Source organism: Anastrepha ludens, chromosome 5, assembly GCF_028408465.1.
Source record: "Anastrepha ludens isolate Willacy chromosome 5, idAnaLude1.1, whole genome shotgun sequence".
Taxonomy (NCBI): domain Eukaryota; kingdom Metazoa; phylum Arthropoda; class Insecta; order Diptera; family Tephritidae; genus Anastrepha; species Anastrepha ludens.
In genome coordinates this window covers 74,600,358-74,619,145 of record NC_071501.1, presented here as the reverse complement: position 1 = coordinate 74,619,145, position 18,788 = coordinate 74,600,358, and the positions used below count along the sequence as shown (strand labels likewise).

The window sequence follows — 18,788 nt, the reverse complement described above, 5'->3', positions numbered from 1 at the left end:
CCCTATTAAGACTTGAAGGAAATAAATGAGCCGGTTGAGCATTAAAAATTTGGACTTTATCACTTGGCAATTTAGCTGTCATAAATTCAAAATTGCTCTCTATTGAAAAAAAATCATACACAAAGAGATCACATTTAATGTTTTACATAAATTTCACAACAGCTTTAAACGGATGTCAGTGGTCAAATAGGAGTATAATAGATTATATAAAATAGCCTAAGTTATTTTACGGTTCGATTTTATAATAGTATTTATCTATTGACTCCTTGTTATAGTAGTCGTATATAATAATCGAGCCAGGCTTTTGGTTGGTTATATTGAACATATTCACTGTTTCTATCTCTAAGCAATCACCAGCATCCTTTGAAAACCCTTTATAGTAAATGTCCAACTTCTGGTTGGATCTTGACGTTTGTACATTCTAAAAAACAGCGAAATATGAAGTAATAAATATTAAAACGATAATGAAATTTTGTAAATAACTTGGGCTAAAACTGACAAATACCTGTGCTTGTTTGGAATTACTTAGGTCGCAACAGTTGGGGCCTACTTGTTCGCCAGATGGCAGACTTACTTCCATCACTGCCATGCCAGTTCGTTGAATATGAGACGGATTTAAAGAGGCGCAGATTTTTAAAGTTTTCCTTATTGCTGATGGATTGGAAAGCGAGGAGTTTACTGTGAATATTGTGTTCTCAGGTGTCAAGCTGTTGAAGCGATAGTTGATTTGGAGTGTTGCCTTGCCGCTACCAGTAGCAGTGAACTGCAATTCTCGAATGTGTTTGGGTAGCTGCGATAATAAAGAGGAGAATAATCATATTAAATTAATATTTTCGTTAGAATTTATTTTTTTTAATAAAAATTATTTATTCATAAAAAATGTATTTGTCAAATTGTTGTCCCTAATTTTATTTGTTAATATCTGCCCATAAGTTCGTGCGTTTTTTAAAGGTGGTTTTAAAATTAATAAAAAAGATGTTTAAAGTATTTATTAATCAATAATATAATTTCCTTCATTATTTACAATATATTTCCAACGTTTAGGCATATTTTTAATTCCCTGCTCAAAAAATTTTTTGTCCTTGGACCCAAAATACGCTCGATATCCCTTTTCATAGCTTCTTTTGAGGAGTAGTTCTTCTTACTCATATGGGATTGAAGTCCACGGAAAAGGTGATAATCACAAAGTGCAATATCCGGAGAGTATGGTGGATGCGGCATTAGCTCCCATTCGAGCTCGTTCAGCTTGCCTGATGTTTGCCTTACGGTATGAGGTCTTGCGTTGTCGTGGTGAAACAAAACTTTGCGTCTATTCACTAAAGACAGTCGATTTGTTTTAAGTGCCTCATTCAGGTTTGATAGCTGATGGGAATAATATTCAGCAGTTATCGTCTGGTTTGGTGTCAGAAGTTAATAATAAACAATACCGGCCATATCCCACCAAATAGACAGGAGAATCTTCTTGGGGTGAAGGCTATCTCTAGGAGTCGGTTCTGGTGTTTCATCTTTATCTAACCATTGGCATTTGCGAACAGGATTATAGTAAAGGACCCATTTTTCATCACCAGCAACGATACGGTTAAAAAAACTTTCATTTTCAAGCCGTTGCAGCAGCTGAGAACACACATTCACTCACTGCTAAAGAATGGCGACGGAAAGTCTATGCGGAATCCATTTTCCCAGCTTTGAAACCTTTCCCAACTGAACCAGGTGCCTGTGAACTGTTCCATGCGATGAATTTAACCTCTGAGCTATCATATCGACTGTCGAATTTGGCTCAGCTTCCACGAGTTCGAGCAAGGCGTCGGAGTTAAAGACTTCAGGACTTGCCGAGTGCACAATATATCAAAGAAAATATAAATAGTTCCGTTATATTCCGCGAATAATTTTTTGTATGCAAAAATCGTACAAAAGTGAAATTATGGGTAAAATACGCACGAGCTTATGGACTGACCAATATTTAATCTTCCTTCGGATGGATTCTTTGTAACAGAAACTATTTCAATTTATACAGTAATGCAAAATGGAGGTTTATGTCTCCGTATTTGATGGAACCAAAAGTAAATGAAAGTTTACATCTTGCGTAATAAAATCCAAATGAATGTTTACAGTTGTTAAGGCCGAGAAACTCGTTTTTTATATCTGTTAGCCCACATCAAGTTGAAAATTACATAGTTCTAAGTAACTTTGCTGTCAGAAATTAAGCAAAGAAATTCTGCTCAAATATGAACGAGACTTTATCAATAAAACGGTCCGCGGATGACATATGGCAAAAATAAATTTTTTGTTGGATGGTAGGACTGTTATAAGCTTACATGGCAAATTTCAGCGTGATATGTCACATAGTTTGCTTTCTGTGCTACTGTAAACAAGTCAAGCTCGAGTGTGTTCTTCGAATTTAACGATGCAAATTCAAGTTGAACAAAGAATTTGTTTGAAATTTCGTTATTCCAACAAAATTTCGGCTTCAGACGCCTTAAAAATGTTGCACACAACCTATGGGGACTCTGCTCTATCGCGTGCACGTGTTTTCCAGTGGTACAAATCGTTCAAAGAGGGCCGTACATCGGTTGAAAACTTTCCTCATGAACGTCGTCCAGCAACATCAGTAAACGACGAAAACATCGGAAAAGTAAAGGAAATTGTGCTTGAAAATCGCAAAAATCGCAAAATCGGTTAACGCTAAATATTATTTAGACGTTTTAAAGCGTTTGCGCGAGAACATTCGTCTTGAAAGGAAGGTATTGTGGGACAACAAGTCATGGTTCTTGCATCACGATAATGCATCAGCCCACACATCACGTCTTGTTCGCGATTATTTGAACAAAAATAATGTTAATATCGTTCCGCAAGCACCGTATTCGCCTGATATGGCTCCATGTGACTTTTTCCTGTTTCCCAAGCTCAAGTTGCCGCTCCGTGGAAAACATTTTGAGACAATTGAAGTCATAAAAGAGAATTCGAAGAAGGAACTGAAATCCATACCGAAATCGGCCTTCCAGAAATGCTATGATGATTGGAAAAAACGTTGGCATATGTGTATCGCCTCCAATGGTGATTACTTTGAAGGAGATAAAATAAAAATTGAACAATAATTAACCGTTTGTGTTTTATTAAATCAGTCTCGTTCATATTTGAGCAGAAGGTAAGTTTCCTTAAATAAAAAAAAAATCTTGTCATCGCAGAAATCTTTGATCAAATTTTCCAAAATTTGTTTTTTTTAATAGGCTAGGCGGTAGCCGTAGCCGAATGGGTAGGTGCGTGACTACCATTTGGCAATGCATGGATACGGTAATGCATGAAACATCAAATAATATAAAACGTTTTTTGCCAATTGCAGTCTCCCTTCGCCAGGAAATGGCAAACCACCGAGTGTATTTCTGCCATGGAAAAGCTGCTCATAAAAAAAACATTTGCGGTTCGGAGTCAGCTAAAAACTACAGCGCCCCTCAATTGTGGAGCAGCATCAAGACGCACACCACAAATTGGAAGGGGAGCTCAGCCAAATACCCAATAAAGGGTGTAAGCACCTATTGTATATACATATGTATACATATATATATATATATATATATATAGTTATATAGGATAAATATTGTTTTGGGAGACGTAAACATTCATAAACTTTTGGTTTCATTAAATATATAATACCTGGAATCTTGTTGCAGTGCAATCTTAACGCTTACTTACTTAAATTACTTAAGAAAATTTTACCTCAGTTTTTTTATTCGTGTCTGTACTTTTTTCGTCAACTTTGAACGTCTTCAGTAACTGCCCTTTGGAGTGTACATCGATCTGCATATTATTGCTTTGTTTCTTATAATTGGCCGCATAGAGGGACAATGCGCGCAATCCCACCTCTGTAACGAGGGTTGACGAAAATCCACCATTACTATTTCGTTTTGACACCAACCACTTGACAATCGGCGTAACTGGCTTTTTCAATTCGAGCAGTGTTAGTAATATGTATCCTGTTACATAAACATCCATATTCTCCGGTTCATCAGAATATTGCCACCATTTGTGTTCACCACTGGTCATTGCTTTCGTCTCCAATGTTGTTAGCAGCTCATTAACCATGGGGTCTTGGCGCAATTGCAACACATACAAACATAGAGCAATTGAACGCATATTATTGGTTTCCTTGACATGTTGCTTCATATATGCCAAACCTCTGTCCACAATGGTCTTGTATTTATCTAAATATTGTGTATTTTCTAGAAAAGCATGTAGCACAGATGCAGTCACGGACAATTTATTGGGGTTAGCAAAATCGGTTAAGCTGCCATCTTCTCTAAAGCTCCCATCCGCCTCTTGCTTCCTTGCCATAAAATCTAATCCTTGTTTAAGGACCTTATCATCCACGAAAATGTACGATTTGGCTTCATGAAAGATACGTGTCACATAAGCCGTTAGCCAAGTAATGCCGGGCGCATCACCCCATGTACTAAAAGAACCATCCCAAATTTTATAAGTAAGTTCACGCTGATAGCCGATTTGAAGATAACTTTTTGCTTTTTTATAAAGTACATCGTTTGACGTGTCTGTGCTCTGAAAAAGAGTGATGTGAATTTTAGTAATCCAAAAAACAAAATTTTAAAAATAGTCGAGGTTTTTATGCTGAAAACGATACTAAATGGGCAAAGCTTATTCATTTTCTAAAAAAGTATTCAATTTGGAGCATTTCAACTTGGAGAGGTATGAAATTGCTTACCTGAGCGCCAAGTAGGATTTCGAAATTTTATGAAAGTTTTATACGTTTCGTACAAAAAGGACCCGTAGTTTTTCATTTAAACGTACGGGGCTTGAAATGTTGTCGAACTAAGTTGGTACGCCAGTTGTTTATTTGCGCAGAATCTGAAAGTCCTGATAGAGTCCTTTAAGATTTAAAGATTGAAAATGTTCACACTGACAAAACCCAAATTTGCGACATTGCAAAGGCTTTACATAAATCGGGCCGTATTGTGATTTATCTCGTTCTAGACGTCCTTTCAACTCTTTGGTTGACAAAAATATCAAAAACGTTATGACAATTTTGCTCAAAGCCTGATATAGGGATATGAGAGAGATACCAGCTGAAGGGTCTATGAATGTGACGATTCATAATCAAAGTTTTATTGACTCTTTGTTTTTATTTAACGAGGTATGATCCGGTGGCAGAATTAGGTTTTAAATTTAAAGTTTCTCTCTAACCGATGATCGCATGAGCGGGGTCAGCGCGTTAGCTTCGTTATTCATCGGATGTCGCAGTAGACGGTTGAACAACGTGCGTTCGCAACCGAAGCATTTTTCAAGGCCAATGTTTCGTGTGCAACTGCTCGTTGTACATTTTTTTCACCTTCGACGTTTATGTGATGGTCCAAGTGAGAATTTGATACGTTCATGCGTGCAAAGGCTCCGGGCAACAAGTTCCGGAGCAAAGAGCAAACGACCGAGGCCCATCCAGACATCGAGAATAAATAAAAACATTGAACTCGTCACTTCAAGTTTGCATGGTAATACGTGTCAGTTTGTGCGCAAGAGAGCGGATGCACTGGGATTTCTAAAAACTATTGATCATGAAATTCTGAGGGGGGATCTTAGACTTTACCACGTCAAAATTCGAATCATGCAAGCGCTTAAGCCTAACGGTTACAATTTGTAAACACTATATTTTGGAGAGATGAAGCCCAATTTCATTTAAATGGAAGTATAAATAAGCAAAATTTCCGCTATTGGTCACCTAAAGCACGGAACCCATCCATCAACAGCCACTTCACAGTCCCAAAATGATGGTCAGTGGAATAGTTGGGCCAATTTTTTTTGAAAATCTTCGAGGTCAAACAATTTCTGAACTACTTTCTGCCAATAATGAAAGAACATCCTTCCTTTAGTACACGCACTTGGTTTCAGCAAGATGGTATCCCGTTGCGCAAGACCAGAGAGATCATGGCGATACTGCGTGATGTCTGCAAACTGATAAGCCGTTTCGGTGACTTATCTTATCCACCCAGGTCGGCCGATCCTAAAATTATGGACTTTTTTCTATGTGTAAAATCTATGGAACAAACCCAGCACTAAAAGAAAATATCGTTCGAGTGGTTAATGGAATCCCGACAACATTTCACCAGCGAGTGGTGCGGCTTACGGAGGCCAGATTCCAAAAGTAAACCCGACGTAGCAGCCAATATTTAGAGTAAATAATTATTAAAAAATAAAATCCGCAATAGTTATTGAAATAAACTTTTATCGTAGTTATTTTTCAATTTTTATTCGTAGTTATTTTTCAATTTAGCTTTTAATTTCTAATTCTAACACCGAACACTCTGTATTTCAAAAGCGCACTGATGAAGCTTGTTTGGGTAATTTTTGATTTTTTCCTCTTCCAAAGAATCAAGTTAGCGCTTTGGGAAAAGCATTTTGGAAGCATGAGACGATAAAGGGTAACTCAAGAATTAAAGGCAAACAGTAAAGCGCCCTAGAAATAGTGTTCTTAAGGCGAGAAGAAGCGTTGGAAAGAATAAAGGAGTCGCTTTCGGTTTATTGATAAGCCTCGAATACGTTGGGTATAGAATATAGACTACTACATAGTTATAAATACATAGACTAAGCTTAAAAGTTAAAAAAAAATCTAAATTAAAAAGTCTCAATAAAAAAAGTCACAAGCAAACTCAAAAATCATAACTCACCTGCAAATACTTCAATACCAACAAATTTGGCACAGAATGCATCATATTTTGCTCGCCACATCCTATGGGGCTTCTAATTAGCTTATCGAAATTCTCATCACTATTAATCAAATTCAACATAGAGCCCATGATAAAGTTCATCACAGATATTTCAATGTATTCAGACCCCGGAACGCTGTTCGGTGGTATATCCAATTTTATTGTCTTGCTCTCCTGTCCATTAATATAGAAATCCATATTATTGAACTCTGTGATACCTTCGTACTCGACTCTTAGCTGTTTAACGATTTCATCGCTACCGAAACTACTTTCGGCTGATATTCTCAGTGTTATCATACCAGCCACTTTTGGGCGTATTGCAAAATAAACTGTTTTACTTTTTTCTTTACGTACAGGCGTCGTCAATGTGTATTTTGTAGAACTTGATTTCGGAACGAATTCAAATTCATTCTTCTCGCTTTCCATGGAGACACTAGCGCGTATGTCCGTCCGCAGATAGTTGAAAACCACCACAGGTAGCGTAATAGTTTCCCCTGAGAAATAAAACCACAATTAAAAAAAGTGACAGTGCTTTTTGTTTGTGTTTTTATTATGTAGGTGCACTTGCCTATCTTTACAGAATATGGCAGATTGACTGAAACAAAGAATTCCAAAAATGTCCTGAAAACCGTTGGAGTTTTTGTAAGCGTCAATCCAGTTTTGTGGTTAATTGAAAATCCCGTTATCACCCACGATGTTATGGTGTCCGGTACTTTTTCCAATAATGTATCTTGGCCATCAACACTGCAATAAGAAATGCTCGTTTGCAGGCTTAACTATGTAGTTAGTAGTAATATAGACAGTTGCGAACACGATTCCGAAAACTTTTTCTATCAATAGGTGTTACCTGCCCGTAGTTTCCAACCAAACCCGCACTTTCGACTGGTAGTCACACATCAACTCATTCGACTACGGAGGTTTACTTAAGTTCCAAAGTACGTACTAAGGGTGTTTAAACCATTACCGTTTCAAGGAAGTTTCGATGAAGCAAAAATTCATCACCTAACACTTACTTCAAAAACGTATGATTTTGCAAATAGTTGTCATGTCGCACCAGTCTTACCTTTGAACAATTTCAAAAGGGCACTCAACAAAGGTGGCTCGGCGGAAAAAAACGCGTCACTATCCAATTTTTTATATCGCATGTAGCATTACTTAATCTCGTGCTATTTATTATTTTTGTTAATTGTAAAAGAGGTAGGGAACACATATTTTAACAAAAGTTGGGCTGGCTGCTAATAATTCGAATCAAACAGATTCATAGAGAATGAATAATGGTGGTTATTGGCCGATTTTGCCCATTTCCAATACCAAGATATCTTGGATATAACACCTATCATAAATAACGCATAATTTATGACCAAAAACATCAAACTTATATTGAACTTTAATTTCGTCGTTTAAGAACAATTTCTGAGGCCTCGGTTACTAATGAACAAAACAAGAAATTGAAAAAGGTTCAAACTATTATATAAGTACGGTCCCTGCCAAATAACAATCACGCATCAACCCATTCGGGCTCTACACTTACCTCATAAAATCGTCAAAAGCAAAGGTTTGAAAGAAATTTCGGCGCACTTTCCTTGATTTTGACGCTCTGACTCTTATATCGGATTCTTCTTGTTTTAGCTCTATAAATATTGAAGATAAAGATGTAGTTAAAGTTATTATTTATCTTAGTAAGGGATTATTAATTGGAGCATAACATAACATTTTACATAATTTGATATTTTAAGGGAGTTTAGGGGAAAAACCACGTCAAAGTCAGTCAAAAGTGAAAGTCATGCTACTCGTTTTCTTTGATTGTCATGGTGTTATGCAGTCGGAATTCGTCCGAATTGTTCTGCGGTAAATAAAGAATATTATTTCGAAGTTATGCGACGTTTGAAAGAGAATGTGCGGAGGAAACGGCCCAATTTTTGGAAAGGGAACGCATGGACCCTGCACCATGACAACGCACCGTCTCGCAAGGCTCATATTGTGAACACTTTTTTGACCAAAAACTCGACAAATATCTTCGAACAACCACCGTATTCACCAGATTTAGCCCCCTGTGACTACTTCCTTTTCCCAAAACTTAAATTGCCACTCCGCGGACGCCGCTTTGAGTCGCTAGAGGCCATTAAGGAGAATTCGCTGAAGGAGTTGAAGAAGATCTCTTCAAACGCGTTTAAAAGGTGCTTTGATTACTAGACTAATCGTTGGCGTATATATATTGCTTCGAATGGAGCCTATTTTGAAGGTGACAAAATGAATTTTGATGATTAAACAATTATTTTGCGTTTTATTGAACAATTCCCGGTTCTTTTTTGACATAATATATTAATTAGCCTTTGAGGTGGTCAATTTACATCGCCGAGTCGCCTCATAACACGATTATCAAACTTGGCGCGCATAAAAGTTATTATGGCATGGACTGTGTGGCATATCGCGTCATTCTGCTACGACCAAATATCGTCAAGACTATATCTTCAATGATGCCACCGATCCACCAAAGCTGCACTAAACTATCTGAGGATGCATTAGCTTCTAGATGCGCACGTGCGTGATTTGAATTTGCAATATTTCTCAACGTTGGTTGTTCAAGCAAAAAGCGATTCATTTCGCTTCGCGAGATCTGATACTGACTTTTTGTGAAGATTTCCAGCGGGAGGAAGTTTTCAGTGTCAAAATAACATATGACCATCATCAAGCAGCGTTACGGCTTGGGATGAGCTTTAGCTTCATTCACATTTTCTTCCAGGCGTCACGATATTTAGCTGCTTCCCTCCAGTTTTTTATGTGCAACTTTTTCAGATCAATGATGACTTAGCCTATCCAATACACTTTTAAGGGCGTCCTCGCTTTCGAAACCAGCGAATTATAAGTGATCAAGGTTTTGTGCGGGCAGTCTTTGTTCATGCGTTGAATTTGACCCAACCAACGTAATCTTGGTGATTTAATGGTATGAAAAAGATATGATAAGATATATAAAAGGTATGATTAAAAAATCACTATTGGGCCGCCCTATAAGTTGCATTTATTGGTATCTAATATTTAATAATTTCCAAACGTTGCTTATTTGCGAACTTCTAATTGATAAAAATTCAATCAAATTTTAGCATTGCTAGGTAGTTTTTTATTTCTTATGCCCCTATTTTAAAAACCTGTTTTTGAAAAGCTTGCTAATAATGTAATAATGTATTGCATTTAATACCACAAACAAGATATCTATAACATAATTATGAACAGAAATATTAACTAATAGTCTCACCTGTATCGTAGTTGGCATTTGTCATTGTTACAAGGCCGGCTATTTCACCAGGATAACTTTTATTTGGAGGTAAATATTTTTCGGGTGTTTTCGAGACAACATTTTCCAAACCATTAAATATCATTTCAGCATCAAAATCATTACCAGATCTAAGCAATAAAGTGCTTTTATCCATACCCAATAAGCCCACGTAAGAGTTTGGATCGGTCTCGACAGCTACAGAAATAAATGTTCCTGGCTTAGTGGTTTCTAACGTGTCGATAGAGATCTGCAAATTTTAATACATAATTATATGTGCGCATACGCATCGTTTTTTTACTCACTTTATTTTGAAATTCCTTTTGTACCAAAAAAGCCGTTTCGTAATAGAACATTTTACCATTTTTGAAAAAATATACTAAAATATGCGCCTTCGGCATCATTTCGTAGGTTGGTTCTATAGAGAATGTATGCGACCGACTGCTAGCGCCATTGGGTATCGTTATAATGCTGTTATATACAATATTGCCACGCCCTACTATCACATAAATGAAGCTCGAAAATTTTTCACTCGATACTACGCGTATTTCCATTGGGGTAGCGACCTGTGGACTGAATTAAAAAAAAAATTAATTCATATAAATGATACGCAGTGAGTGATTCTCAACTGTATTTCAAAGAGGGTATCGTTTTTCCTTTTCACGGAATCACGGAATCGTTTATTGCTTACACCAGAACTTTAATTAGTTAGATAACTTGTTCAGTTAGATTATCTTTTCTTTAATCCCTCAATTATTGCAGTTACTGAATGGAGCAATTGCGGTTTAAAAATTTCTACAAAATTTAAAAATTTTTCTTAGTCAAACTCCTGCGCATGGCTATTCTTTTTTTTTCATAGCTAAAGATTTTTATTATAAAATTGCGCACACTCCCGGTTTCAAAAAGGCAAGGAATCCGCGCTCTGATTTTTCGCATAAATTAACTTAATTTTCTTACTAGTTCGTTTTAACATAGACTCCTGGTTGTCCGCTCACTAGTTTCACTGTTCCCGTCGATGTTTCTCCCATATATTCGACCGTTATATTAATATTCTTGTAATTCGAACACTCAATTTCCATTTCAACGTAGCCGTTATAATCGGCATAGGTGACTATTTTTGTAGGACTCCCATTCAGACCCTTATCAAGCTGTATTTGAACTTCTTCATCAACATCAACTGAATGTCCATCGTAGTGCGAAATGTGTGCACGATATGAGAATGTGTCCTTTGCATCCTCGCATATGTTTGTCATTGACGGTGTTTCGATTAAGTAACGTTTATCCACAATTAATACTGACTTCGAAATTGTGCGTGTAGTCGAGGTTACAGTGTCTTGAATGGTGACGTTTATATATATCTTTTGCATCTTTCTGCCAATATCATCTAGATGAACAAGCATTTTCTTCTGACCATCAATTAGAGGATACTCCCTTTCGATGAGCGGTTGACCTTTTCGACTAATATTGAATAAACAGTTTCCATATATGATTTCACCAAAAGTGTAGCTAAAGAGATAAATATTATTATTATTATTATTACTTACAATAGGGCATTCGGTGCTAAAGATAAGTATTGTTGTTATATCATAGTCAAGTTTAACAAGTAAGGAAATTCGGTCCCAACCCAACTTTACACATTTGAGCATATTTTAGTAATATTTAATTTGACCGAGCTTTTTGAGTCAGACAAACACATAGAAAAAAAGTTATAGCTTGTACCATTAGACGTACGGCCGAATTGAAACTTAGTCTCAAAGTATAAAAAGGGCATGGTATTTATTTGATCTCAATAATATTTTTGCCAGATCTAAATGAGGTATGGGAAAGAAATGACTGGCGCGCTTTGTTAAACTCAGCCAAAAACGCTTAGCGGTTACTGCCCAAATTTAGAAGAAGATTAAATGAGATTTAGAGCATTACGTGCATTAAGTAGGGGCAAGTTTTATGAAGTCATTAACGAGGCACATGCATTTAGCCAAAAGTGTGCGTAAGGCGGCTCATTTTATTTTTTTGGGTTCGTTGTTTGTGCCACATGTGAGTAATTTTGCTTTATTTATAACAGAGATATAACGTATTTTCTGTTTTGAAAATTGCCGTTATGCCAGTATTTAATTATTATATATATAAATATATGTATGTACCTATCTCTTTATAGCTCTACATTCAACCGTTATGTGAACAAAATCACATTACCCTTGGCACGCGGGTATATACATTCTGTCAAAAAAGTACGGGGGATTATTCAATAAAACGCAAAATAATTGTTTAATCGCCTTCAAAATAGGCTCCATTCGAAGCAATAGACATATGCCAACGATTAATCTAGTAATCAAAGCACCGTTTAAACGCGTTTGAAGAGATCTTCTTCAGCGCCTTCAGCGAATTCTCCTTAATGTAGAATGGGAGTATCAAAGTGGCGTCCGCGGAGTGGCAATTTAAGTTTTGAGGAAAGGAAAAGGTCACAGGGGCTAAATCCGGTGAATACGGGGATTGTTCGATGATATTTGTCGAGCTTTTGGTCAAAAAAGTATTCACAATATGAACCTTGTGAGACGGTGCGTTATCGTGGTGCAAGATCCATGAGTTTTCTTTCCACAAATTGGGCCGTTTCCTCCGCACATTCTCTTTCAAACGTCGCATAACTTCCAAATAATATTCTTTAGTTATCGTAGAACAATTCGGAATGAATTCCGAGATTCCGATTGCACAACACCATGATAATCAAAGAAAACGAGTAGCATGACTCTTACTTTTGACCGACTTTGACGTGGTTTTTTGGGTTTCGGCTCATATGGATAGCGTCATTCAGCCGCCTGTTGACTGGTTTGCATGTCAAACTCTTAAACTCACATCTCATCACTTGTTATGATGCTCTGGATAAACGTTGGATCCGAGTTCCATGTTTTCAGCCACCTTCTTTCTTTTTGGAAAGAAATTCAACTATCTTGGAACGAGTCGAGCAGCCGCGCGTCTTGGCGTCTCATGCCCAAATGGTGGTGTAAAATGTTGCGAATTGATTCGTGATACACGCTAAGGTCACAGCTTCCTCCGTTAGACTTAAATGATGGTTTTCCAGCACCTCTTCCGCATTTTCTAGATTTATTGACATTTTCAGCCGTTGAAGACTTTGATGGCCGACAAGGTCGGGGCAAATCTTCTGCGACGTCTCGGCCCTCTGCTGTTATACCACTCGTAGACCTGTGATAATAAATTTGATAAAGCACATTCGCCATAGGCTTTCTGCAACATTTCCAATGATTCGGCACACGAAACTCCGTTCAAAACATAAAATTTAAGAGAAATTCTTTGGTCGATACTTTTGTCCATAGTGAAAATGGCAGAACAGACCGCACACCTGCGGTTGACTGATATAATAAAATGCCAAAAAACAATCTAATTAACAGATCACGCTCAAACTCTGCGACAATATAGAAGGCAGTGGCCGATTTTGTTTTTGAATAATTATTTTACTAAATAAAAAAAATATATTTTTAGTGATCAGAATCAGACTTCTATTTCTTCTTTTTTTTCTTACATCTGCTTCTTTACCTTTGCTTCTCTTCTTTGCTAAATCTTGCGATAGGGTCTAGACACGAAAATTTCGTTTGATAGTCCAAAAAAGCGAAGAAGTTTAGAAAAAAGTTTTGAATTTCAGATAAACGTATTAGCTAGAGAGTAAGAAAGCTATACAAAAACAAAATTTTTAGTTCTGTCCCTCCTTGTATAAAAGCCAAAAGTCAAATCTGTAGTGCTTTGAGTGCAACATAAAAAACACAAAGTTAAAAATGTAAACAACTTTCGAGCATCAAATCACACATCTGCTGGAATAATATCATATTCCGCAAAATAAAAATATCGAAAATGCCAGCATAAAACTTTTCAATTTACCATAGCCCACATTTTCTTCTAGTGAATTTTTAATTCAGACCATCAGTCTCTTTTATTTCTAAACCTGAATAGATGCAAAGTTGTAAAATGCTTCTTGCAGTAAATGCGCAAATTGGCGGTAAACAGCACTGATGCTTTATTTTAATGATTTTATAAAGCCATCCATTAACTCAACATTTTTTTTTGATTTATGGCATTTGCCACAAACAATAATAACAAGACAATACCATTTGTTTTGAAACGACCTGCATATGCCGGTACTAGGGATGTCAATTCCGATTCATGGTATTTTGGGTTTTATAATTTCTTCTTGTTATGTTTTGGCAATGTTTACTAATCAAATCTTGGATATCTTTTGAGATTTGTTGACTTCTTTTTTTAAGATTTTGTTTTTTTCAAAACATGATTTAAAAAATCACTCGGGATGTAAACATCTCTTAGAACCACAATAATTGCGGATAAAAACAATGGTGCTTGCATTTAAAGTGTTGCCAGCGCAAGTGTACAAGCTTTGTTTTGATCTTCAAAAGTGGAGTTATAGAATTGACAGACGGCGGTGTTAATCTGGATTACTGGGGCGGTGTTAATCTAATTAAAAATGTGGTGAGACAGATGGTTGTTACGCGGAGTAGAGCTTATTTGTTTATTGCATTGATTTGTTAGTAAAATATGGACATAAAGCAACAAATACGGGTATTAGCTGCCCTGAAACTAAAAAAATAATTATTTAAAATCAAAATAATAATTAAATCTTGAATCACGGGATCAAAAAACCTGGCATCCTGAGTAGGTACATATATCAAATGCCATCCTGTAGAGCTTTAATTTAGTACATGCCTATGCCTCCGCCTCGGTAGTCTAGCGTAAGTGCACTAGCCTGCCATTCCAGAGGTTGTGGGTTCGAGTCCCATGTAAAGCACAGTGCTCGCACTTTTCCAAATTTACCTCTTTCCCTGTTTCTAAAAAAACAACACAATCTCATCCTCAACAGAGGCTGAAATGAAGTTTCTTGGATTATCGTGGAACTAATTAAGATCCCTAGGACAAAACCGTGTCGGTTGGCGAAAAGAAGTGGTTGACGTCATATGCTCCAAATAGGACTAGAAGGGTCGCATACGAGTATATTACCTCTGCATGTGCACATGTGTAAATCGGACAGGTTATGTAATCCACTTCCGAGTGTTATTTTTTAATTAAAATATTTTTGTAATCAATTTTTTAATTTCGATAAATTAGGTGGTAATATCAGATTAAATTTTCGTATTTTTAAGCTTTCATTTGATACTTATTTCATATTGATTAATTGATAAGGTGCAATAAAAAATTGTTTTTGCAATAATTTTTTCAATTTTTTCTCAAAAATATTTGCTGTAATACTTGTGCTTAGTTTTTAATAAATTGCGTGTTTTACGACCATGAAAACATCAAATGAAACACACCCATCTACGACCTATTGGTGTTAAAAATGTTAAAATAGAGGCTTTTCGAAGCATACATTTTTACATTTTCTACATTTCTATATGGTCGTATAGATATTGTACATATGTTGAAATAATACGAGTATGTACAAGCTGAAGTCCAAAATAAACAAGACTGAGCTAAAAAAGTCGCGACAGAAACGACGACAACTTCGAGTTTATTTATTCAAAATACACTGTTTTTCGCGATCTCAAAGCTTTTCGAAAGAGTGTTTCAGATCATTGACCGGAATGTTCTTCAGGATGTCGGGACAAGCCTTTTGGATGAACTCTATGGACGCAAAACGTTTTCCTTTCATGACCAATTGCAATTTTTCCGAATAGGTAGAAGTCACAGGGAGCCATATCATGCGAATGCGGCGAGTGACTGATGGTTAAAATGCGATTTCTAGTCAAAAAATCAGTTACAGGAGTGGATTGATGAGATGGTGAATTACCATGCAATAAGCGCCAGCTCCCTCCTTCGCTGTATTCAGAGCGAATTCGACGAATGCGATGCAACAAACGCTTCAAAACGCCAAGATAGAAAATTGCATTGATGATTTGGTTCGTTGGCATGAACTCCTTGTGGAAAATTCCTTTGGAATCGTAAAAACAAATGAGCATCGACTTGATTTTTGACTTCACCAAACGCAATTTTTGGTGGCTCATCTGGGGCTCGTCTGGAGCCTTCCATTCGGCACTTTGACGCTTAGTTTCAGGATCATGTTGGAAACACCACGTTTTGTCACCAGTTACAATGTTATGAAGGAAATTCTCGTTTTTTCTCGCCTCTTTAATGAGGTCTTTCGAATGTTGAATTCTGCGCAATTTTTGGTCCTCAGTTAACTTTTGCGCAATGAAACGTGCACAAACCTTTCGTAAGCCCAAAAGATCAGTTAAAATGCGATAAATCGATGTCTTGGAGATATTCAACTCCGATTCCATGAATTTCCACGATGATTTCTGTGCATTTTTGATAAATTTACGAACACTTTCAATGGAGTTCTCGGTGATTACTATTTGGCCGCCCGTATATTCATTGTCATTTATGTCCTCACAACCATCTCTGAAACGTGTAAACCACTCTTGAACTTCCACTCACTCATTAAAAAGATGTTGCCATCAAAAACATTTTTATGACATCAGTCTTGTTTATTATGAACTTCACCTTGTATGTACATACTATATGTAGCTGTAATAGAAAGTTATCCAACTCACCGCGCTCGTACTGTAACAGGAAATGATACCTCATTGAGGGATGCATGACTAGGTGCGTCCAATTCCACCTCAAATAAAGGCAACACGTAATCTTTAATTTCAACATACTTTTCGGCCACTTTGTCCTGTCCCACAAAAGCTTCAAGAGACCACATACCCGAAACGACAGCCTCAGCTAATTTTAATTTTCCCTTAAAAACACCAGTATTGAGCTCAATATTATTGAATCGCTGAATGCTATTGTCATCAGCATCCTGCCAAACAAAAGAAAAGCAAAAACAACAAGCATATGTTAGTACATTTTTAAAATAATCAAATTTGTTAAACTAATTTTGCATTATTGCTTATCACACCTTTATTAGCACAGATATTGGTTGAGTGACCTTTGCTGGCAATAAATACTGATCTATGAATATCACACGGAACTGTATCGTCTCTGCATGTTTGTACATTGCCTTATCAGTTTGTATGTAAGCACGCGGCATATTGTCCACAAAGTCCAAATTGGTCGCATTTTCGAAAATAATTCCCGATAATCCACTTGCTTCCAAAGAGTAGGCGCCTTTTGTAATTTCTCCTAGATCAAATGTTACACTCCGCTCAGAGTTAGGTGGTATATCCAGCTCTGTAAAGTTGATGTATTCTGGGCCTTTGAGAGTGAGTTTAATTTTTGTATTGCGCGACACGTCTGACACACTCACATGTACGCTATATTTCGAGTTGGGTCTTATGTTGCCCGGTGATGTTATTGTATAATATCCTTGGGCCTGTACATGACCGCCAATTGCCACCAACGCAAGAAACAATGAAGGCAGCCATTCCGGAAACACAAACATTTTAAATGAATAGCAGGAAAGTACTGAGATGATTATGATGTGCAAATTATTTTGCGAATTATTTAAAATGTGCACACACATACAGACCTGCCTATGGAAGAGTGCAAGTGCAGTAGAAATGCTCACACGTATGACATGAGCCTATCTCTGCAGAAAATTCGCGAGGTGCCAACTAGTGCGCTTCTAGGCAGTTTAAAGCAATGCTATTAGTTCGCTAAATCAGACAGCCAGAACACCATATCAAGCCTTTCAGGCCCTACGATTTTCAATGCTTTATTAAGCTAACAAATTGTATAGCGGCTGGGACGCTTGGTATGAAGTTCTAGCTTCAGTTACTAGTAAGCTTCATATGCGAATGCCTCTAAAGTATTATTAAGACTAGTTTTCAGAAAGTTTCGAAATAGAATGGCAAAGCAAAAATTCACTTTATTGTATACCACTATAAATCTCTTAAACTTCTTAAATCTGTCAAAAGTTTGGAAAAACATGAAATTCCCAATCCGAGGTGAGTACATTAGTAATATTTAGATGGATCATAAAAGAGCGAGAAAAAGGGTGCAGTTTAGTGAACTCAAATCTTAGATAAATGGCCTACCAATACTTAAATTTAACTGATTAAATATAACCTTTGACACTCTTCGTTTACTGCCCAAGAAAACTCAGCAAAGCCTAGATCTGTGACTGCGTTCGCACTTGCACCAGATAGATTTGTATCATGAGGGAGAATGTTCTCTGACTAGGTATGAGACTTCAATATGCATACTAGGGCTTGCACCATTACTTCAAAGTTACTTTCAAAGATCCATGTCCCAAGTAGTTTTTTACAACTCTTTTATTTTATTTATAATTCACACTTACACCCTTTTTCGATGTTTGGCCGAGCTTCTCCTTCTAGTTATGGTGTGCGTCTTGATGTTTTACAAGTTGAGGAACCTAAAGTTTTAAATCGACTCCAAACGACAGAGTATTTTTATATCAGAAGTTTATTCATGACAGAAATGCATTCGGAGATTTGTCATTGCCTGCCGAGGAACGATCGCTACAATAAAAACCTGGGCACTTCCGAATGGTAGTCATGCACCAACTCATACGGATGCGATGGCCAGAAGTCTTTAGTTCGTTCAAAACCCGAGTATGCTTCTGTTACATGCAACGTAAATTCATTCGCTTTGCACTTCAGTCGATAAAATTCAAAGAGCCACTTTCTTTAACGATGTATGCTAATTAGTGTAAAAACACTTGAAAGCAGAAAAAATATGAAATAATCCAGTGTCTTATATTCATTTACGAAGTATTCAGTGGTTCCATTAACTGTTCTGAACTTCTCGATTTGTTTAATTTTAATATTCCCAGCACAGTTCTTCGTCTTCAAAATCCATTTTTTCTTTATGCGCTAATAGCCAATTAT

At 36.8% G+C, this 18,788-nt stretch overlaps 1 protein-coding gene across 1 annotated transcript; it reads right to left on the bottom strand.

Moving 5' to 3' along the window:
• Positions 1-34: 34 nt before the first annotated feature.
• On the bottom strand, positions 35-17,417 carry LOC128863421 (thioester-containing protein 1 allele S3-like). Its single transcript, XM_054102560.1, has 11 exons — positions 16,898-17,417; positions 16,545-16,798; positions 10,936-11,484; positions 10,284-10,551; positions 9,961-10,228; positions 8,239-8,338; positions 7,276-7,451; positions 6,669-7,201; positions 3,715-4,551; positions 506-790; positions 35-421 (listed from the first exon to the last, which is right to left on the bottom strand). The coding sequence occupies exons 1-11, from the start codon at positions 17,378-17,380 to the stop codon at positions 227-229; spliced, it is 3,948 nt and encodes a 1,315-aa protein (XP_053958535.1). The 5' UTR covers positions 17,381-17,417; the 3' UTR covers positions 35-226.
• Between the last annotated feature and the right edge of the window lie 1,371 nt (positions 17,418-18,788).

Coding starts and splice junctions, on each gene's coding strand:
- LOC128863421 (XM_054102560.1), bottom strand. CDS start 17,380: ATGTTTGTGTTTCCGGAATGGCTGCCTTCATTGTTTCTTGCGTTGGTG. Junction 16,799..16,897: donor CAATATCTGTGCTAATAAAG/GTGTGATAAGCA, acceptor TTTGTTTGGCAG/GATGCTGATGACAATAGCAT. Junction 422..505: donor GTAATTCCAAACAAGCACAG/GTATTTGTCAGT, acceptor GCTGTTTTTTAG/AATGTACAAACGTCAAGATC.